This window comes from Vombatus ursinus, unplaced genomic scaffold, assembly GCF_900497805.2.
Source record: "Vombatus ursinus unplaced genomic scaffold, bare-nosed wombat genome assembly UNPS02014832.1, whole genome shotgun sequence".
Taxonomy (NCBI): Eukaryota; Metazoa; Chordata; class Mammalia; order Diprotodontia; family Vombatidae; genus Vombatus; species Vombatus ursinus.
The window spans coordinates 34,244,053-34,268,074 of NW_020954610.1; the positions used below are offsets into that span (position 1 = coordinate 34,244,053).

A 24,022-nucleotide genomic window follows, 5' to 3' on the forward strand; every position below is an offset into this window, starting at 1 on the left:
TTGCCCTCGTGTGAATTGTTCCCCTAATTATGTTTATTTCACTCTGAATCAGTACTTACTATCCAGGATTCTATGCAATCATCTCTTTTGCAATTCCTTATAGCTCATTAATATGCCATTACATTCATATACCATAACTTGCTCAGGTATTCTTCCAATTAATGGACACTCTCTTCACACTGTAGTTCTTTTCTTTTTTTTCATTTTAAGATCTCTGTTTGGGATCAGAAAATGTGTTTTGCTTGTGACTATTCCCTCTATTATCCTCCCTCTTAACTTCCCCCAACCATGTTTGTTTATACAGACAAGTTTCACATTGAGGTTCATGTGAAGCCCACACCTTCATGCTTATACACTCATCTTCTCATGCATCCCATTTATAAAAAGTGGCAAATTCCTCTTGTATTTCTCTTTTTATACACTAGTGTATTACTTTTGCTATCCTTTCTCTTTCCCTTTCTCAAGCCCTCTGAAGAGAACCCTGTAGGACAATATTCAGTTTTGTAAGGTAAGTTATTCTTGGTTATAAGTCTGGATCTTTTGATTTTCCCTTTATATCAAATTAGATAATATTGGTAACATGCTTAGTACAGTGCCTTGCACATAGTAGGTTCTACATAAATGCCTGCACCCTTCCCTTCACCATTATATTTTTGTTATAATCCAAGATCTTCTCTGTTTCCTGGTAGAGGCTGGTAGGTCTTAAATGACCCTCATTATAATTCCTTGGTCATTGAACTGTTTCTTTCTGAAGGCTTGAAGTATATTCTCTTTAATGCAGGAGTTCTAAATTTTGTCTACAATGTTCCTGGAACTTTTCCTTTTGGAATTTCTTTCTTAAAAAAAAAAGACATACATTTTTTAGCAATGATTTTTTTTATTTTGAGTTCCAAACTCTCTCCCTCCTTCCAGGACCTTCTCAAACAACTGAGAAGGCAAGAAATAGGATATCACTTATATATGTGGAATCATGCAAAACATATTGCCATACTAGCTACGTTGCAAAAAAATCAGGAAGAATAAAGTGAAAAAAAATATGCTGCAATCTACATTCAAGGTTCATCAGTTTTCTTTCTGGAGGTGGATAGTATTTTTCATTATAAGTCCTTTGGAATTATCTTAGATCATTGCATTAATTAGAGTCTTTCACAGTTGATCATCATTTCTGTTACTGTATACAACATTTACTCAGTTCTGCTCTTTGCATCAGTTCGTATAAATATTCCCAGGTTTTTCTCAAACCATCCTCTTTTTCATTTCTTAGAAGATGATAGTATTCTATCACAATCACATACCACAACTTGTTCAGCCATTCCCAGATTGTTGGGCACTCCATCAATTTCCAATTCTTATCTACACCAACAATGTTGCCTTAAATATTTTTTGTACATATCTGTCATTTCCCTTTGATCTTTTTGGGATACAGACCTAGTAGTGATATTGTTGGGTCAAAGAGTATACACCAAGTTTTATAATCTTTTGGACGGAGTTTCAAATTGTTCTTCAGAATGGTTAGATCAGTTCACAACTCTACCAACAGTGCAGTCATATACCAATTTTTCCATATTCCCTCCAGCTTTTATCATTTTCCTTTTCTGTCATGTTAGCCAATTTGATAGATATGAGGTGGTACCTCAGAGTTTATTTGATGTTCATTTCTCTAATCATTAGGAATTTGGCTTAGTTCCCTATGTAGTTGAGAGATGAGATCTTTATAAGAGAAAGTTGCAGTAAAAATCTTTTCCCTGTTTCCTGCTTTCTTTCTAATCTTGGCAGCATTGATTATGTTTGTGCAAAAAAAATTTTAATTTCATGTAATCAAAATTATCCATTATACTTCCCTTGATCTTTTCTGTCTTTTGTTTGGTCATAAACTCTTCCCTCTTTGACATATCTAACAGGTAAAATTTTCCATGCTCCCCTAATTTGCTTATGATATCACCTTTTATGTCTAAATTATGTATATGTTTTGACCTTATCTAGATATATGGTGTGAGATGTTGGTCTATCCCTAATTTCTCCCAGACTGCTTTACAGTTTTCCCAGCACTTTTTGTCAAATAGTGAATTCTTGCCCCAAAGGTTTGAATCTTTGAATTTATCAAGCACTAGATTGCTGTGGTCACTTACTACTGTGCAATGTGTATTATATTTACTACTATGTATTTGAATGATCCATCACTCAATTTCTTAGGCAGTACCTGATTGTCTTAATGATTACTGCTTTGTACTATAGTTTGAAATCTGGTACTATTAGGCTGCCTTCAGATTTTTTTTTTCATTTACTGCCTTGATATTCTTCACCTTTTGTTCTTCCAGGTTAATTTTGTCATTTTTTGTAGTGATATAAAATAATTTTTGGTAATGTGATTGGTTGGGCACTGAATATGCAAATTAATTTAAATAGAATTTTCATCTTATTATATTGGTTTGGCCTACCCATGAGCAATTAATATTTCTCCAATTGTTTAGATTTGAATTTATGTGAAAAGTGTTTTGTAATTGTGTTCATATAGTTCCTATGTGTCTATTGGCAAGTAAATTATTGTATATGATCTACAGGTGTTTTAAATAGAATTTCTCTTTCTTTCTCTTCCTGCTGAATGTTGTTGGTAATCTATAGAAAGGCTGGTAATTTATGTGGGTTTATTTTATAACCTGCAAGTTTGCTGAATTTGTTAATTGCTTTTACTAGTTTTTTAATCATTTCTCTTGGCTTCTCTAAGTATACCATAACATCTTCTGCAAACAGTGGTAGTTTTCTTCCCATGTTGCTTTTTCTCATCAATTCTTTTTTTCTTGTCTTACTGATAGAACTAGCATTTCTAGTACAATATTGAATAACAGTAGTGATAATGAACATCCTTCCTTCACTACTGAGCCTATTATTTATCCTTATTACAGAAAATGTTTGCTTTCAGTTTTAAACAGATGCAACTTATTTTAAGAAAGACTCCATTTATTCCTTTGTTTTTTAATGTTCTTAATACAAATGGGTGTTGAATTTTGTTGAAACCTTTTTTCTGCCTCAATTGACATAATCATGTTTTTTGTTATTTTTGTTACTTATATGATTAATTATGCTTATAGTTTTCTTAATATCGAACCAGCCCTGCATTACTGGTATAAATACCACCTTATTATTGTGTATTATCTTTGCTTTGGTCTCCTTGCTAATATGTTATTTAAAATTTTTTCATCAATACTCATTAGGGGAGAACCTATATGTACAAAAACATTTATAGCAGCTCTAAGAATTAGTAATTGAGGGGATGCCCGCCAATTGGGGAATGACTAGACAAGTTGTGATATACAATTTTGATGGAATACTATTGTGCTATAAGAAATGATGAGCAAGATGATTTCAGAAAAACCTGAAAAGACTAAAATGAATTGATAAAAAATTAAATGAGCAGAACCAGGAGAACACTGAACATCATAGCAGTAATATTATATAATGATCAACTGTAAATGTCTTGGCTATTCTCAGCAATACAATGATCCAAGGCAATTCCAAAGAACTTATGTTGAAAAATGGTATCCACCTCCAAAGAAAGAACTGATAGAGTCTGAATGCAGATCAAAGCATATTTTTTTTACTTTATTTTTACTTTCAGTTTTATTAATCTCTCCTTTAGTTTTCAAAATTTTTATTTTGGTGTTTAATTGGAGATTGTAATGTTTTCCTAGTTCTTTTTAGTTGCATGCCCCATTAACCTTTCTCTTTTTTATTGATATAAGCACTTAGATATATATTTTTTCTTCTATTTACTGTTTTGGCAGCATCCCACAAATTTTGCTATGTTGTCTCATTGTTTTCATATCTTTAAGGAAGTGGATTGTTTGTATGATTTGTGCTTTAACCCACTCATTCCTTAGAATTAGCTTATTTAATTTCTCACTAATTTTTGCTATCTGATTCCAAAACCATTTATTGAATGTAATTTTATTGCATTATGGCCCCAAAGGGGAGCATTTCATATTTCTGCTTTTCTGCCTTTCTTTATTAGGTTTTTATGCCCTAATACATGGTTAATTTTTGTAAAGGTGCCTTGTACAGGTGAAGAAAATGGTATGATCCTTTCTCTTTCCTTCAGCTTTCTCCAAGGCTCTATCATATCTATCTTTTCTAAAATTATGTTTGTCCCCTTAACTTATTTCTCATTTATCTTATGGTTATATTTGCCCAGTTTTATGAGGGGAAATTTGAAATTCCCCAGCTAATACAGTTTTCCTATTTCTTCCTTTAATGCATTTAATTTTTCCTTTTAGAATTTGGGTGCTATTCATTTGGACACATTTATGTTTAGTATTGATATTATTTCATTATCTATGGTACCTTTTAGCAAAATGCAGTTTCCCAGACTGACTTTTTTGTTGTTTATTTTGTGTGGGATCATGATTGCAACCCCTGCCTTTTTACTTCAGTTGAAGCATAATTGAGTCTGTTTAAGCCCCTTATTTGATTCTCTGTGTGTATTTCTGTTTCAAGTATGTTTCTTGTAAACTGTGTATTGTTGTATTCTTGTCTCTAATCCATTCTGTTACCTGCTTCTATTTCATGGGTGAGTTCATCCCCTTTGTATTGACAGTTATGATTACTGTGTATTTCCCTCCACCCTGTTTTCTTCTATTTATCCCCCCCACTCTCCTTGCTGTCCTTCCTCAAAACTGTTTTCCTTCTGATCACTGCCTCACTTAATCCACCCTCCTATCTCTACTTCCCCTTTCTCTTCTCCCTTTCCTCTCCTACTTCCCTGTGCAGTAAGATAATATGTGTTTCTCTATCTATATCTCTGTAATATAGATATGTTTATATAGATACATTTGTAGATCTCACTATACATTTAGAGATAGATCTATATATGATAGACTTACATCTATCCATCTATCCATCTAGATATATTTATGTCTATATATCTACAAATCTATATTGATCTATCTATATTTACATATCTCTATATTCATGCATATATGTATATATTCTTCCCTTTTTGAACCAGTTCAGATGAGAATGAGGTTTAAGTGTTCCATGCCCCCCTCCATTTTGCTTTCATTGTAAAAACCCTTTAGATAACCTTTCAAATTCTCCTCTCTTTCTCCCTTCTACCAGTGCATTCTTCTTTCTCATCCCTCCATTTTTTTTAGATTATTCCAACATAATTGTTTCACACCCCTGCTCTCTGTCTATGTAGACTCCTTCTACCTGCCTTTATAATGATAAAATTCTTAGGAGTTACAGGTATCATTTTTCCACATAAGAATACAAACATTTTAAACATATTGAGTCCCTTATGATTTCTCTTTCATATTTATCTTCTTATGTTTCTCTTGAGCCTTGTGTTTGAATGTCAGATTTTCTATTTAGCTCTGGTCTTTTCACCAAGAATTCTTGAAACTCCTCTATTTCATCACTGGCAATTTTTCCCCTGGAAAGATTATACTGTTTTGTCAGGGAGGTTATTCTTGGTTGCAAGCCTAGTCCCTTTGTCTTGCAGAATATCATTCTAAACCTTACACTCCTTTAACATGATAGCTGCTTAATCTTGTATAATCCTCACTATGACCCTGTCATGAAGTCTCAAAGAAAAATGCAGATTGAACACATGAACAGCAAGAATTCTTAGAAGAGCAATTAAAAAAAAGTAAAAATAAATTATTTTTAAAAATCAAATATTAGAGTAGAGAAAAAAATTGGAAAAAACTGAAAGAAAAAAGAGCTGGTTAAATGGTAAAAAGAGGTACAAAATTTCACTTGTGAAAAGAACTCCTTAAAATGCAGAATGGGCCAAATGGAAAAAGAAGGACAAAATGTAGCTGAAGAAAATAATTCCAAATATTGGGAATTTATTTGGCTATAATGTTACTGGACGTTTTTATTTTGAGATCTTTTTTACATGATCAGTAAATTATTTCAATTTAGGTTTTACTTTCTGATTCTGAAATATCTAGATTTTTTTTTATCATGACTTTAAGGTAGTCCAGTAATTCTTAAATTATCTCTCCCCAATTTTTGTAACCCAGGATCAGTTATTTTTCTAATGAGATAGTTCATACTTTCTTCTACTTTTTTATTCTTTTGACTTTGTTTTATTGTTTCTTAATGTTTCATGTAGTCATTAGCTTCCATTTGTTCAATTCCAATATTTGGAATTATTTTTTTCAGTTACATTTTGTCCTTTTTCCATTTGGCCCATGCTGCATTTTAAGGAGTTCTTTTCACAAGTGAAGTTTCGTACCTCTTTTACCATTTAAACAGTTCTTTCTTTCTTCAGTAGTTTTTGTACCTCTTTTACCAAGCTGTTAATTCTCTTTACATAATTTTATTGTATTACTTGCCCTTATTTTTCCAATTTTTTTCTCTACACTAATATTTAATTTTTAAAAATAATTTATTTTTACTTTTTTTTTGCTCTTCTAGGAATTCTTGCTGGTCATGTGTTCAATCTGCATTTTTCTTTGAGGCTTTTTGGGTAGCTATTTTCACATTGTTGTCTTCTAAGTTTTATAACTTTTTATGATCAGTGTCTTTTGTTGTTGTTGTTTGCTCATTTTTCCAGCCTATTTCTTGACTTTGAACCTTACATTAAAATTAGGTTCCGCTAACCTGGGGTGCGGTTCATTGTCCCAAGCTTCAGGCTTTTTCATCCTACTCCTTTCACTGGTAGTTCTATAAGTTTTTCATGCTACCAAGATGATGTGATGTAGGGAGAGATGTGACCACTGCTTTTCTGGTCTGTGCTATGGTCCTTACCCAGAAAAGGCCCCTGCTCCCTTAAAGCTACAAACACTAGCACTCCTTTTTGCCCTCAAACTGCAACCAGGGGTCCTGATACCTTGCAACTACAACTTTCTATTCTGTCCTTCACCTAAAACCCCAAATGGTATAAGCAATGGATTTGCCAAAACATATTGGGTCCTGTGCCCAGCGCTAGCAGAGCAGTCTCCTGTAATCTCTTTTTGACCAGTTGTCCAATCCCTTTATCATCTATTGGCTAAGAGCTACTGAAGGTGCTACAGCTGCTGCTGTTGTCACAGCTTGGACACTCTAGGTGAACCCAAACTCCAGTGTCATAGACCTCAACTTCCAACCTCTTAAGTTGTCTTGAGTTGGAAAAATATCTCACCTTGGCCTTTTGTTGGCTATGCCACTCCATAATTCTATTTGATGCATTAATTTAAAGTTGTTTGGAGGAGAATGTTGGATGAACTTCCTTGTAATGTGCCCTCTGCTCTGCTTCTTTGCCTACACTTGTCGCTGAATTACTGATAAGCCTTTTTCATTAGCTCCTGGTAAACTTTTTGCATAGATCTGAAATTGGAGAAATCACTGTAGTTTCTGATTGGACTTCTTAATTTAATACAGTGTAAATTTCAGCTTTTTGCTAAAATATTTATGAGGAAGATAAATAGTCTGCCTCTGTTCAGGAAGCCATCTTGGTCAGAATTCCCCTCTACATTTTTATGTATAAAAATCAGGGTCTACTGATAGCATAAATTACTTTGGTAATTTTATATCACTCAATTAATTTTCTTAAGACTTGATATCAACTTTCTAAAAATTAAATGTTTCATTCTTAGTATTACCCAGGAATCTTTACTATTGAAATGAAACAATTGCTTATGTGCCAATTAGTATGAATAATTATTCCCATGAAGTAGTTGTATCATTTGAATATACACTATTTGAAGTTATAATTATATGTAAAATATGATAATTAGTTCTAGGCAATGAAACTATACAATGAAAAAAATTAAAAATATGGTTTTAAAAAAATAACAGTATGATATTAACAGATAAGAACATGCATTTGATTCCAGTTTGTTATAAAGTAGTTCTAGAAAGTAAAAATTGAAAAATTGCTAATATTCTACCTAAAAGTGAAACCATACCTCAAAATGACATACCTACACTGACAAAGTTTTTTTTAATCAGCATACACCTAATAGTCTTCTCTTTCTTTAAATTTTACAACACATTTGTAAGCACAGAAAGTTTTATCCACACCAGTGAATTTGCATGCTCACATTCTTATACAATGAAGCAATTGTACTTGGATGACCTAGGACATAATCTATAAATAGCAATCTAAACACAATATTGTTGTCTGTGTAATATTTTTTCAACAGTGGGCCTAAGATAACTTGAAAACTAGTCTTCAAAAACAGCTTTAGTCACCCATGCTTTCTTAGTCAAATAGCAAAGAACTGGAAGCAATCAATTTATATAGTCTTTCTGAGGAATTTCAAGACTGATAAACATGCAGTGGTTTTAATTTAAAACCCTTTCTATGTTACCTCTCAATAAAAGTATTAGGCAATCTTTAGACACTTCAAATTCAAGTTGAGTTTTTTTTCTTTCTTAGAAATATAAGTTTTGGGTGGGCGGAGCCAAGATGGCAGAGGGAAAGCAGTGACTTGCTAGAGCTCTCCCCCAAACCCCTCCAAATACCTATAAAAAATGGCTCTAAACAAATTCTAAAGCAGCAGAACCCACAAAAAAAACAGAGTAAAACAAATTTCCAGCCCAAGGCAACTTGGATGGCTGATCAGAAAGGTATATCGAGCTGGGCTAGGGGAGGAGCTCAGTTCAGCATTGGCACGCAGGCCGCAGAGACCCTGGAGCAGGCCTCAGAGGACTGAATCATGGGCAGCTGTGGCAGTTTCCAGACTTATCAACCCACAAATGCCAAAGACAACTTAGAAGGTCAGTGGGAAAAGTCTGTGACTGCAGTGAGAGAAGAAGCTGGGTCTCAGCCACAAGTCCAGAGTGTGCCCTTGGGGCAGAAGCTGCATCCTGAGCTTCCGGCCCACAGACTAAGGGGGAATTGAGTGGCTGATCATAGGGGGATTGCAAGGATCTCTTTTCCAGGGCTGAGGCAGAAATCTCTTGCTTTGCCCGTGCTTGGATCTGAGTTACAGTTCTGAGGGTGGTCCTGGGGTAAGGAGGAGCGCTGGCATGGTGGTGCTTGTTGTGGGGTGGAGAGGAAACACCTTGCTCCTTAATCATAGCACCTTGGAAGAACTGACACTTTTCAGTCCCTAGAAGTATCTCTGAACAAACCCCCAAAGCTTGGGACAGTACATTCTCCACATTGGAAACAGACTCTTACCTTAACAAAGAGTTTAAAACTCAAGTAATTGGTTGGGATCATGAGCAAGCAGCGCAAAAAGAGTCAGACTACATTATCTTACTTTGGTGACAAAGATCAAAACATACAACCAGAAGAAAAAAAAAAACAAAGTCAAAGCTCCCACATCCAAAACTTCCAAGAAAAATATGAATCAGTCCCAGGCCTTGGAAGAGCTCAAAAGGGATTTTGAGAAGCAAGTAAGAGAAGTAGAGGAAAAACTGGGAAGAGAAATGAGAGTGATGCAAGAAAATCATGAAAAGCAAGTTAACAGCTTGCTAAAGGAGACCCAAAAAAATACTGAAGAAAATAATACCTTAAAAAATAGCCTAACCCAAATGACAAAAGAGGTCCAAAAAAGCCAATGAAGAGAATAATGCCCTAAAGAGCAAAAATGGACAAATGGAAAAGGAAGTCCAAAAGATTACTGAAGAAAATACTTCCTTAAAAATTAGAGTAGAGCAATTGGAAGCTAGTGACTTTATGAAAAATTAAGACACTGTGACACAAATCCAAAAGAATGAAAAATTAGAAAACAATGTGAAATATCTCATTGGAAAAACAACTGACCTGGAAAATAGATACAGGAGAGAGAATTTAAAAATCATTGGACTATCTGAAAGCCAAGATCAAAAAAAAAGAGCCTAGACATCATCTTTCAAGAAATTATCAAGGAAAACTGTCCTGATATTTTAGAACCAGAGGGCAAAATAGAAATTGAAAGAATCCACCGATCTCCTCCTGAAAGAGATCCCCAAAGGAAAACTCCTAGGAATATCATAGCCAAATTCCAGAGTTCCCAGGTCAAGGAGAAAATATTACAAGCAGCCAGAAAGAAATAATTCAAGTATTGTGGAAACACAATCAGGATAACACAAGAGTTAGCAGCTTCTACATTAAGGGACCACAGGGCATGGAATATAATATTCCAGAGGGCAAAGTCAATAGGGTTACAACCAAGAATCACCTACCCAGCAAAACTGAGTATAATTCTTCAGGGGAAAAAAATGGTCATTCAGTGAAATAGAGGACTTTCAAGCATTCTTGATGAAAATACCAGAGCTGAATAGAAAATCTGACTTTCCAATGCAGGACTCATGAAGGAACATGAAGAGGTAAACAGTAAAGAGAAATCATAAGAGACTTATTAAGGTTGAACTGTTTACATTCCTGCATGGAAAGATGATATTTGTAACTCATGAGACCTTTGTCAGTATTAGGGTAGTTGGAGGGAAAAAATTATATGTATGTATGTGTGTATATATATATATATATATATAGATAGATAGATAGATAGATAGATACATAGATAGATAGATAGATAGATAGATAGATAGATAGATAGATAGAGGGCATAGGGTGAGTTGAAGATGAAAGGGTCATATCTGGAGAATAAAATTAAGGAGTGAGAGAGGATTATACTAGGAGAAGGAGAAAGGGAAAGGTAGAATGGGGTAAATTATCTCACAAAAAAAACAGAAAAGAAAAGGCTCTTATAGTGGAGGGGAAATAGGGGAAGGTGAGAGGGAATGAGTGAATCTTATTCTCATAGGATTTGACTTAAGGAGGGAATAACATACACACTCAGTTGGGTATGGAAATCTGTTTTACCCTACAGGAAAATAGGAGGGGAAGGGGACAAGAGAGTAGGGAGATGATAGAGAGGAGGGCAGATTGGGAAAGGGGGTAATCAGAAGCAAGTACTTCTGAGGTGGGACAGGGTCAAAATAAAGACTAGAATAAATGGGGGGGGCGGGATAGAATTAAAGGAAATAGAGTTAGTTTTTCACCGCATGTCTACTATGGAAGTGTTTTGCATAACTGCACATATATAGCTTGCCTTTTCAATGAGGGTGGGTGGGAAGGGAGGAAGGGAGAAAATTTGGAACCCAAAGTTTTAAAAACACATGTTTAAAAAAATTGTTTTTACATGCAACTCGGAAATAAGAAATACAGGAAATGGGTTACAGAAATCTATCCTGCCCTACAGGAAAATAGAAGGGGAAGGCAGGGAGAGTTAGCAGGGAAAGAAGACTAGGGGAAGGGGTATTCAGAATGCATGACATCTTGGGGTGGGGGGAGGGGCGAGATAGGGCGAAAATTTGGAACTCAAAATCTTGTGCAAGTAAATGTTGAAAACTAAAAAAAAAAAAAAAAAGGAAAAGAGAAAGCAAGAAAACAAAACCCCTGTTAAAAATTTGCATAATCAAGCAAACAAATTGCCAAGTTGGCCATGTCTAAAAATTGCCTCAATCTGTATCCAAATCCATCACCTCTGTATTAGGAATTGGGCAGTATGCTTCATCTACATCCTCTGGAATTAATTATGGTTAATTGTTGTGTTCATCAGAGTTTCCAAGTCTTTCAAAGTTGTTTGTCTATACAGTATTATTGTGATGCATACTTTGTTCCCCTGGTTCTGCTTTCTCTGTGTGAGTTCATACAAATCTTCCCAAGTTTCTCTGAAATTATCCCTATCATCATTCTTATAGCACAATAAAATTCCATCATATTCAAATACCTTAACTTTTTCAGCCATTCCCCAATTAAAGGGCCTCAGTTACCAGTTCTTTGCTTCTACAAAAAAGAGTTGCTATAAATAATTTTTGTACAAAGAAAAAAAAAGAAATAAGAGTTTTGCTACCAAAAAACTACTTTATAGAGTTAGAAAAAATAATAACCAGATTCATTTGGAAGAACAAAAGGTCCAGAATATCAAGAGAACTAATGAAAAGAAATGCAGAGGAAGGTGGCCTAGCCATTCCAGATCTTAAATTGTATTATAAAGCAGCAATAATCAAAACTGCTTGGTACTGGCTAAGAAATGGAGTGGTGGATCAATGGAATAGGTTAAATATGCAAGACACAGTGGTCAATGACTATAGTAATCTATTATTTAATAAACCCAAAGACCCCAGCTTCTAGGATAAGAATGCACTCTTTGAAAAAAACTGCTGGGAAAACTGGAAAAGAGTATGGCAGAAACTAGGCATAGGCCAAAATCTCACACCATATACCAAAATAAAGTCAAAATGGGTTCATGATTTAAATATAAAAGCTGATACTATAAGCAAACTGGGAGAGCAAGGAATAGATTACCTGTCAGATCTATGGAGAACAGAAGAATTCATGACCAAACAGGAGATAGCATTACAAAAAGCAAAATAGATAATTTTGATTACATTAAATTGAAAAGTGTTTGTACAAACAAAACCAATGCAACTAAGATTAGAAGGAAGGTAGAAAATTGGGAAAGAATTTTTACAACCAGTCTCTCTGATAAGGACTTCATTTCTAAAATATATAGAGAACTAAGTCAAATTTATAAGAATACAAGCCTTTCCCCAATTGATAAATGGTCAAAGGATATGAGCAGACAGTTCTCAGATGAAATTAAAGCCATCTATAGTCATATGAAAAAATGCTCTAAATGACTTTTGATTAGAGAAATGCAAATCAAAACAACTCTGAGGTACCACATCACACCTATCAGAACGGCCAACATGACAAAACAGGAAAATGATAAATGTTGGAGAAAATGTGGGAAAATTGGAACACTAATCCATTGTTGGTGGAGTTGTGAAATGATCCAACCATTTTGGAGAGCAACTTGGAACTATGCCCAAAGGGCTATAAAAATGTGTATACCCTTTGACCCAGCAATAGCACTTCTAGGGCTATATCCCAAAGAGATCACACAAATGGGAAAAGGACCTACATGTACAAAAATATTCATAGCAGCTCTTTTTGTGGTGGCAAAGAATTGGAAATTGAGAGGATGCCCATCAATTGGGGAATGGCTGAGCAAGTTGTGGTATATGAATGTGATGGAATACTATTGTGCTGTAAGAAATGATGAACAAGCTGAATTCAGAAAAACCTGGAAAGACTTATATAGTCTGATGCTGAGTGAAGTGAGCAGAACCAAGAGAGCGTTGTACACAATAACAGCCACGCTGCATGATAACTAATATTGATAAACTTAACCCTTCCTGGCAATACAAGGATCTAAGACATCTCCAGAGGCCTTGTGATGGAAAATGCTATCCACATCCAAAGAAAAAACTATGGAAGCCGAATTGCTAATTTTTTTCTCTTCTGTTGAGTTTTGTTTCCTCTTTCTGATGGTTCCTCCTACTGGTTTTAATTTCTTCTTACAACATCACTTAATGTGAAAATATGTTTAATATGAATGTAAATGTATAACCTATATCAGATTATGTGCCATCTTGGGGAGGGTGGTGGGGTGGAAGGGGGAGAAAAATTTTAAACTCAAAAGCGTATGGAAGTGATTATTAATAAATCAAAATAAATTAATTTAAAAAAAGAAATATAAGTTTTGACAGGCATCCTTTTCTGGAATAAGTCTATTAAAAATTTGTTGATCATTGTATCTACCTTCTTCAATTATTTTCTTCAGAATATCAGGATATTTAGTTGCCATATCCTCAACTACACTGGCCACTTATCTGGTCATTTTGACACTATGTAAGTGCACTTAATTACTAAAGTAATTGAACCAGCCATTGTTTTCAGTAAAAGTTTTTTCACTTTCCACTTCATTTCCATTTTCTTTTCCTAACTAAAATAAATTTTTTTTTTGTCTAAATGACTCTTCTGATAAAGGGCAAGTGTTCTGATTTCAGTTTTCAATTAGATAAAAAAAAACATTCATTTCTATTTCTACATTCATTGTAACACTTCTAGCATTGTTATACCACACAAAAAAACTGATAGACTTTGCCACTTTTATTTCACCTGTGTGTTTTGTAACATGTGCCATGGAGTCAAGTATTCTGATACCTTGTCCTATTTTATAGTTACTGTGACTATTTTATGCTGTTTAATTATATAAAATTTTTGTTCCAGTGTAGTAACTAGCCTCTTCTTTTTTGTGCTGGCGTTGTTACCATCTCAAGTATGGTTCTTTTAAAAAAAATTAACACAAATATTGGTGTTATGATACATAGCATAACATGCATGATGACAGGAAAGTGCAGATTGACAATATAGTAGCATGCTAAACCCCTTGACTAGCTCACTATTGCATTGATTGAACTCTGGCTTACATTAAATATGACCTAGTATCATTTTATGATTTGAACTAAATCAAATTTGACATTATTCAAACACACATTAATCACAACTTTTCTAGAATATCTGACAAATAACATGATGTTGTAGTGCAGTACTTGCTCAGGGAAGTTTTGTAGTTCAAATTGGAGCAACATGAGACACTAATAATTCATTTTAACAGTTAACAAAAGTAGCCTAAATATCATATCTCTTTTATAAAGGAGGACACTGATGTTTGAGGGGTCACAAAGATGGTAAATGCTAGATCCATGTTTGAAATTAAGATCTTCACATTTCCTAAAAGGAATCTATATAGGAAATTGCAACAGGACAATCCATCTCCATTTCTCTGACTTAATCCTTCCTGCTAGGGAATAGCACCCTTTCCTTTAATGTATGTTCCTGAATTTGTCAAGGGGGAAATCTGTAGACTATGTGAATAGTGATTATTTGGAAACTGGTCTTCCTAAGATTTATATGACCTGATACAAAGTAAAGTGAACATAACCAGGAGAACAGCTTATACAATAACAGCAACATTCTAAAGATAAATACCTTTGAAAGCCTTAGGATCTCTGATCAAGAAAATGACTGACTACACTTCCAAAGGAATCATAATGAAACATGTAGTCTGCCTCCAAATAGAGAGCTCATGAACTCAGAGAGAAGATTCGAACATATTTTCTCATTCCTTCTTTCCTTCCTTCCTTCCTTCCTTCCTTTCTTCCTTCCTTCCTTGTTTCCTTCCTTCCTTGCTTCCTTCCTTGATTCCTTGCTTCCTTCCTTCCTTCCTTCTTCTTTCCTCCCTCCCTCCCTTCCTTCCTGAACATGGCTAATGTGAGAATTTGTTTTGACTACACATACTTGTAACAGGTTTTGCTTTTCTTATCTTCTCAATGAGTAGGGAATGGGAAAATGGCAGGAAAATAATCTAGAACTGAAAATAAGAAAATTGAATTCAAAAAAATGAAACTGGTCTTACTAATACTGTTTGAATATTGTCTTGCAGCTGCATTCACCATGATTGGCACTTCCACCCAATTATCTAATCAGTGTTCACAGTTTGCCATCCCTTCCTTCTGCCACTTTGTATTTCCACTCTGTGATGAGTGGTCCAGGACTCCCAAACGTAGGGAGCTGTGCCGGGATGAATGTGAGGTGCTGGAGAATGATCTGTGCCGGCAGGAATATAACATTGCTCGCTCGAATCCCCTTATCCTCATGCAGCTTCAGCTGCCCAAGTGTGAGGATCTACCACTACCTGAAAGTGCAGAGGCTGCCAACTGCATGAGGATTGGCATCCCTGTGGAACGGCTCAACCGATGTAAGCTTTGATCTCAAATTTGTCATTTTTCTTATCTACCATGTATGAATGAGATCTCATGCTTAATTAGACCTCATAACCACACTCAACTCTGTTTGATTCAGTTAGCTCTCTTCTCTTTCACTGGCAGCTTTTGAGCTCCAAACTATGTTATAGAAAGAGAAATTTTAATTTATTCTGAAAATATTTGAAAAAGACTGTCTTGTGTTTGTTTTAAAATAATAGTGACAACTTATTAATAAAAACAACTTACTGAATTTTAAAAAAATTATTTTTCCCCTTATAACTTTATGAGTTTGATAGTGCAAGTGAAATTGTTTTCATTTGAAAGGCAAGAAAATTGAGGTACAGAGAAAGTTAAGTGACTTATTCAGATCCCCACAGCTCAGAAATATCAGAAACATGACTTGAACTCACATGTTCTTTTAAAAAGGTAGAAATCTCACTGAAATCCCACTGATATCTGTCCTTTCCTACTAAAGGATAGAAGAGAGCAAGTTTATAGCCTCTTGCTTCCTTACATAGAAAAGGCTCATTCTCACTTCCAAGCTCTAATGTTCTCATTATCTTTAAATACACTTTACAGTCAAATGGTAAAAGAATATGACTCACAATAGTTTTTTCTCAATACTTCTAAGAAAGAAGACCACATAATTTTATGTTCTGAGACTGAACCTGGAAGTGGTTTATTCTGTTGTATGCGATGAGAAGAATACTACTTCATTTTCATAGATGCCCCTCTTTTGCTCCATATGCCAAAAAATTATTTGTGTGTGAGTGTATTTCCAACGTATATGAAGTTTACTTAATTCTTAAAATGGCGGGTAGTGTATTGATTCTGAATGGAATTTGGATCCTTTATTTAACTTAGAAAAAATAAATATAGCTTACTATGTAGCATTTTTACTCTAGAAGTATGAATTTGAAGTCTAATTTAATTTAGTATGTATTTATTAACTGATTTCTATTGTACTATTTTAGATGCTGGATTTAAATAATAAGTTCTCTTTGAGCTACACCTGGAAGATTCAATTACTGTGTCTCTCAGAAATTATCCAAAACTGCATTGTTCTACAGAATTCCATTTTATGTTTATGTTAATGCTATTAATTTAATTTGGCTAAATTGCAAAGGGCAGAGGGTTGAAGTATAGAGGTAATATCCCCTTAATTTTTTTAAGTTCTAAAGTCTGTTTTTTCCTTTCAGATCACCAATGCTATAATGGCTCTGGATCAGATTATAGAGGAACTATCAGCACCACTCAGTCAGGCCATCAGTGCCAAGCTTGGAATGCCCAATATCCACATAGTCATCACCTGTCAAGCGTGGATTTCCCAGAAATAGCAGGGGGGCATGCCTACTGCCGAAATCCTGGGGGACAAATGGAAGGTCCATGGTGTTTTACACAGAATAAAAACGTACGCATGGAACTGTGTGACATACCTTCTTGTAGTATGTATTATTTTTTTAAATATTGTCCAGATATTTGATGTATATAAATTTGCATTGATAATGTTCCCTATAAATGATTGAATGCTAGCTCTTTCACTAAATAATTATTGACTTTGGGCAAATCATTTAATTTTAGTTTCTTTATCTATAAAATAGAGATGATAATATCACCCTCTAAATTACATTTTATCAGCAAATTATCCAATTGGGGAGTATACTGTCACCTAATTTCTCTTTAGTTTTTGCTCATTTCACTGCCTTTTCAGCTTCTGTAACAGAATGGGCAAAGCCAGAGTGTTATGAAATTTACATTCCTTACTCAGCCTATTTGTTGACAGTTCTAGTTAAAGTTTTTTGTCAAAGAAGAATTTGTAATTAGTGAATAAAATGAGATTTTTAGATTTCAATGTATTTCAATGATCATGAAACTTTTACCTCAGTTAGCATAAATAATTGAGGATTGTGTTTCAAAATAAATATACTTCAGAGTCGGAAAGAAAAGATTTACCAGTTACTTCAACATCTTGTCAACATAGGTACTCCCTTGAAAGGTAAACAATTAATGTCTTTTTAGTGATGTATAAAATATGAATGAATCAGATTTGAAAATAATGATTTTCCTATTTATCCGAGAGAGCAATACTGAGCCATTGCTAAGACTGTGAGAACTTCAGGACAAATCTCACTATTAGAAGGAGAATCAAGAGCAGCAAGGTGGCATAGTAGATAGAGCACAGGCCTTGGAATCAGGAGAACCTGAGTTCAAATCTGGCCTGAGACACATAACACTCACTAGCTGTGTGATACCAATTGCTTCACTTAAAAAATAAATAAGGAGAATCATCACAGTGAGATTTCCCTTGACCAACATTTTTATACAAAGCAAACCTGGTCAACATTAATTTGAAATGCAATCTTGATGTAATGTAACAAAATATAAAGAGACTTTAGACTTGGGGTCTAAAGACCTGAGTTCAAATACCTGCTCTAGCCCTTTTTACTTGTATAACCTTGATTATATCATTTCATTCTTTAAGCCTCAGTTTCCTTATCTCTGAAATGAAAGGGTTAGATCAAATGATTTTTAAGGTTCTTTTTAGCTCTAACACTCCCTGTGGTCAATGAAGTAATAGAGAACAAACATTATGATACCATATTCAGTACATAGACATATTTGGGGGGAAGGTCTTGCTAAAAATTTGTCATTAGAATGCTTCTTGACTTCAAGGTGTCAAACCTGAGGTTGGAGAAGAAGCACATGAGGATCCTTTTTAAGTTTAAAAGTCAAAAATATTGACCTGACTTACAGGATTTTGAAATTTTCAATCTTTTCATGATCTGCTTCATTCCAGGATGATATGGTAGATGTACATAGTACAGGACAGGAAGTATTTGGTTATATTTTCCTCTTTCAGCTGGGAATTAACTTTCAAATCACTACAACTGCATCCAAAAGAAACAAACAAAATGTCTCCAAGTGCCTTTTACTAACTACTCATTATAGCTGAGTTTTACATTGTGATTTAAGATTTACAAAGTGCTTTACATATATTATCTCATTTGATTCTCACTACAGTGCAATGAGGTGGGTACTCCAAGGATAATTACGTCCATTTTACAGATGTAGAAAAGGCAACGTAAAGGAGTGGAGTGTCTTATCTATGGTTATATAATTCAGATGTATTAGAGTCTGAATTCAAACACTGGTCTTGCCTCACCTCAATTCTAGTCCTCTTTCTGCTATTCTTTATATTTCCTTACCAAGAACAATGTCACTAACTTATAATTCAGTAAGAATGGTGCCTTCAGTGTTAAAGGTGTTTTTTTTCTGGTATATGAAACTCTTCATGTAAAAGTGGGCAAATCATTTTACTTTTCTAGTCCTCAGATTTTTCATTATAAAATGAGGTTATTAGAATAGCTGACTTCTAAAGTTTGTTCCAGTTCTAATATTCTCTAGTTGTATCAATAAAACCTGTTTACCATCAATAATCCATAGGAAAGCAGTCTGCCAAACATTCAGTTCTATCAAATATAGATTTCTTCACTGTTTTTTATATTACCTGTCAAGTTTTTGTGACATGGAAATATTCTGTTGTTTCATGTGATAGAGCTCAGAGAAACAGTTTCTATCTAGGCTGCATCTCCCTACTGTTTCTCATACAGGTCTCTGCACACATTGCTTGCTTTTTTGTTAATGCTATGGACTGGTTAACTAGAACTTTGTCAGTTTATGAAAGTGTCATTTGCATGAGAGTGAAAATCCTATAGAGGGAGACAAATTTGTTCTTTACTTTTAAAAGGAAAAGTAAAATAATTTCAACAATACTATAGGGAAAAAATTAATGTGGCTAATATGATCCAGTGATTCAATCTTTCCTTCATGAACTCACTAGTCTTCAATGTCTTAATTGAAATTTCAGTCACCAGTGAATCATCACAGGTTGTAAAGGCTTCATAAAAGCTATTGTGAAGTGTGCAGTAACAAAAATTTCATAATTGGAACAGAATGTACAATCATTTCATTTTCACCTGTATTTAAGTGTTTATGAGGGAAAATTGTGATATGATCTTATTTATTATATGAGTAAAAATTTAAAAATAAATATACTGTACTAAGCAAGGAAAATGCATGTTAACTGCCTTTAGTTAATTCTGGCATTCATCTATTATTACTTATGATGGATTTTGTTTTGTTTCAAAGTATATAGCAAAGTATGTTATTTAAACATATGAGCTTAGCTTATGTTATTTTCCACATTTAGCATGTAATTGCTTTTTTTGTGATGTTTTAGAGGGCATATTTTGCACATTTAAATGTTTTTATGAGTGCTTCTTATTGAACAAGATCATCTCAAAAAGCATTTAATACTTATTCTTAACAGGTCCCCAGGATAGCAGCAAAATGGGAATCCTCTACATCTTGGTCCCTAGCATTGCAATACCATTGGTCATTGCATGTCTTTTCTTCTTGGTCTGTATGTGTAGAAATAAACAAAAGGCATCTGGTGCCACACCACAGCGGCGTCAGCTAATGGCATCCCCTAGCCAGGACATGGAAATGCCACTTATTAATCAACACAAACAGGTATCCTTGTATAATCATTTTAGGAGTTGACTTTAACAGTTGACTCAATATATATCCTTGTGGTATAAGGTAGTATATGTTACAGTATGCCTAATATTTAATGTTAATACTCTTCACTAAATTTTCATTTTCCTTTCTAATCTTTTGCCTTCTGGTCATAAAATCCCATTGGTACTTGCTTTTCATTGGAAGATGTAAGAGCAAATATGTTACCTTTATGTGTGTGTGTTTATATATACACACATACTAACTGAAAGAATTAGTCTTCAACAAGACTTATCTTTCTTGAATAATTAAACTTTCTTTTCCTAGAGGACAGATCAAGAGGAAAGTGGCATAGGAGTGACTGAAGTTATACAGAAGTATTTTGAAATGTCATGGATTCCTCTTCCATTTCTAGAAACCTTTTTTAATTGAAGGGATGATTTAGATAAATTTCTTTATGAGAAGAATATGATTTAGGGGGGAAGACCAGAATCCTACTTGCCTAGGGAAGGATAGAAAATTATTTATTTATTTTTAGGCGGTTGGGGTTAAGTGACTTGCCCAGGATATCACACAGCTAGTGTCAAGTGTTTGGTCTGAGGCCAGATTTGAACTCAGGTCCTCCTGACTTCAGGTCCAGCCACGTAGCTGCCCCCAACGATAGAAAATTATTAAGTAATGTGATGAGATACTATTCTAAGGTGACATGGATAGTTTATATGAAAAGAAGTTCATCAAAGCTTAATATAGTTTACTTTGGCAACTTTTGATCTGTTGGCCAAACATTCAGAGATTCAAAAAACATTTTACATTATTTGTGATTACTATGACCTATATCCACATCATATAGAAATGTCCATCTTCTATATGGCAATGAAATTTATACTTAGGTAAATGACATCAAATATTGTAATGCCACTGAATCAAAACCAAAAAATTAATAGCCAGATTGAGTTTTTTCCTTTCTATGTAAAGATGCTTCTGTTGTTACAAGTTAGGGAAATATATTATTTTGATTGTCTCTCTTTCAGGCCAAACTCAAGGAGATCAATCTGTCCACTATAAGGTTCATGGAAGAGCTAGGAGAAGACAGATTTGGAAAAGTCTACAAAGGTCACCTCTTTGGTACAACACCAGGGGAACAGACACAAACCATAGCTATTAAAACACTTAAAGACAAAGCAGAAGTGCCTCTCCGAGAAGAATTTAAACATGAAGCCATGATGAGATCAAGGTTGCAACATCCAAATATTGTATGTTTGCTGGGAATCATGACCAAAGATCAACCCATTAGCATGATATTTGGTTATTGCTCCCACAGCGACCTCCATGAATTCTTGGTCATGAGGTCTCCCCATTCAGATGTGGGAAGCACTGATGATGACAAGACAGTTAAATCAACATTAGAACCAGCAGACTTTTTCCATATTGTAGTACAAGTAGCTGCAGGGATGGAGTACCTTTCTAGCCACCATGTTGTCCATAAGGACTTGGCCACCAGAAACATACTTGTATTTGATAAGCTCAATGTAAAAATATCAGACTTGGGCCTTTTTAGGGAAGTTTATTCCGCAGATTACTACAAACTGATAGGAAATTCTCTTCTCCCCATCCGTTGGATGTCCCCTGAGGCAATTATGTATGGCAAATTTTCCATTGATTCTGATATATGGTCCTATGGAGTGGTGTTATGGGAGATATTCAGCTATGGCCTGCAGCCATATTGTGGATACTCTAATCAGGATGTCATTGAAATGATAAGGAATCGGCAAATTTTGCCCTGTCCTGATGATTGTCCTGCCTGGGTGTATACATTGATGATAGAGTGTTGGAATGAATTTCCCAACAGAAGACCAAGATTTAAAGACATCCATAATAGGCTCAGAACATGGGGTAATCTTTCTAATTATAATAGTTCAGCCCAGACATCTGGAGCAAGCAATACCACACAGACAAGTTCTCTTAGCACAAGCCCAGTGAGCAATGTCAGCAATGCCAGATACATTGGACCCAAGCAGAAAACTCAGTCTTTCCCTCAGCCACAGTTCATTCCAGTGAAAGGGCAGATAAGACCCATGGTCCCACCTCCTCAGCTCTATATACCAGTGAATGGTTATCAACCAATGCCTGCTTATGGTGCTTATTTGCCAAATTTTTACCCAGTCCAAATCCCCATGCAAATGGCCCCTCAACAGATACCTTCCCAGATGATTCCCAAACCAGGATCTCATCACAGTGGCAGTGGTTCTACAAGCACAGGCTATGTAACAACAGCCCCCTCCAACACATCTGTAACTGACAGGGCAGCTCTTCTCTCAGAGGGAAATGATGATGCTCTCAATACAGTGGAACATGTAGCTCAGAATCCTGTCCAGGAAGAAGACGAAGAAGGCTCTGTTCCTGAAACAGAGTTATTAGGTGACAATGACACACACTTGCAGATAGATGAAGCAGAAGTTCCATCAGAAGCATAGGTAAAAGAGATGACCTCTTAACCTGGTTTCATCTTCTTTATGGGGCTATTTTAAAAACTGTGATCCTTTAAGGGCTATATGATCAATTAATTGATCAGAAAACTTAGCCATCATTGACACAACAGAAAAAAATACTAAATGCAGCAGTAATGATATTCCAGAGAAATTGATGAGATTATTGCAGACTTGGTAATATAGAACTGCTGCTTTACTTTTGTCAATAATCCTTGAGAAAAAACTGCTCTAAGATAGATACTGTTGCTGTGCAACATATTGCTGAGTAGTCTTGCACATCATGTCTATCGTGATCTGTGATTGATTGTATTTTTAGTCCACAGTTCCTAAGCTGGACAGGTAGAGAAGAGGATTGCTTTGAGAGTCCTGAAGTGAGGTACCAAGATAAGCAACTTAGTGTACTTTCCCTCACTGATGTGATACAATAATAATAATGAGCCACAGACATTTGTTTCTAATAAAAAAAAACTTTAAAGATTATTTATCTCTTTTTTGAATCAAAGTGGCTCAAAACTCTGAGAAAACAGAATTAAAGAAGGCAGAGAGAACTGTTTCCAGTGAGTAATGTGGCAAAAGTTTCTAAATAAGGTTGGGGCATGAAAAAGAGCTTTCCTTTCCATTGCTGCATTACTCTTTTCTCCCTCTAGTGACTAAAAGACTTATTACTTCACAAATCAGAAGAGAAGGGGATATTTACTGTGTACCACAAACCCAAGCTTTGCAGCTCTATGTTGGTTGTCAAATATGAAAGAGATTTTTAATGTCTTCTAAATATATTAAATTGATGCCTTAAAAATTTCACACATGTATTTTAAAAATCAAATCATTTTAATGATTCTGCTTGTCTATCTGCCCACTTTACTTTCAGGGAAAGTGGCTCTTGATTTTGGAATATTCAAAAAAAATGCTATACAGAATACAGTTTTGTTCTTTTTTCCTTAAGATGAATCATGTACAGAACTTAAAATGTAATTTATATTTTATTACATTTCATATAACTTTTGTGTTGAAGTATTTTCATCTTAAATAATGATTTTGTAATTTAACTGTTTTCATTGTCTATTTTGGGATGCAATTTTATTGTATTTTATAGTGTTCATTTTTATAAAATATGAAAATAAGGTCCATTCATTTCATGAATAATTCTATAAAATCACATACACATTGTATTATGGCTAGTACACATCATAGTCATAATTTGTAAATCTAATATCTGTTGGATGCAATAAATTCATAGAGAAAGTTTGATCAATTAATTTATCTTTAGGACTCTTATTTTTAAGGTAACAATAAAATGTTGGACATGATTGATTTTCTCAAGACTGAAGCTCTCAGATTTAGTAATAAATTAGTAAAATTGTCAAATATGTAAATTTTGTAAAGATACAAGCTATTTAGAAACATTACCAAATATTTTAGAATTGATCATTTATATACATCGTATCTTAATGGTTTATATGTTAATTCAGAGTTTCATT

The 24,022-nt window shown here is 34.5% G+C and overlaps 1 protein-coding gene across 2 annotated transcripts in view; it reads left to right on the top strand.

Annotated features, from left to right (window-relative positions):
- Positions 1–23,454, top strand: part of ROR2 (receptor tyrosine kinase like orphan receptor 2) — a 299,703-nt gene extending 276,249 nt beyond the window's left edge. For both annotated transcript variants that reach the window (XM_027839700.1, XM_027839701.1), the window contains 4 exons: positions 15,216–15,530; positions 16,737–16,982; positions 19,868–20,070; positions 21,087–23,454. In XM_027839700.1, the coding sequence (XP_027695501.1) occupies positions 15,216–15,530; positions 16,737–16,982; positions 19,868–20,070; positions 21,087–22,529 (2,207 nt within the window). In that variant the 3' untranslated portion in view covers positions 22,530–23,454. The remainder of the gene's footprint in view (positions 1–15,215; positions 15,531–16,736; positions 16,983–19,867; positions 20,071–21,086) is intronic.
- The last annotated feature ends 568 nt before the right edge of the window (positions 23,455–24,022 follow it).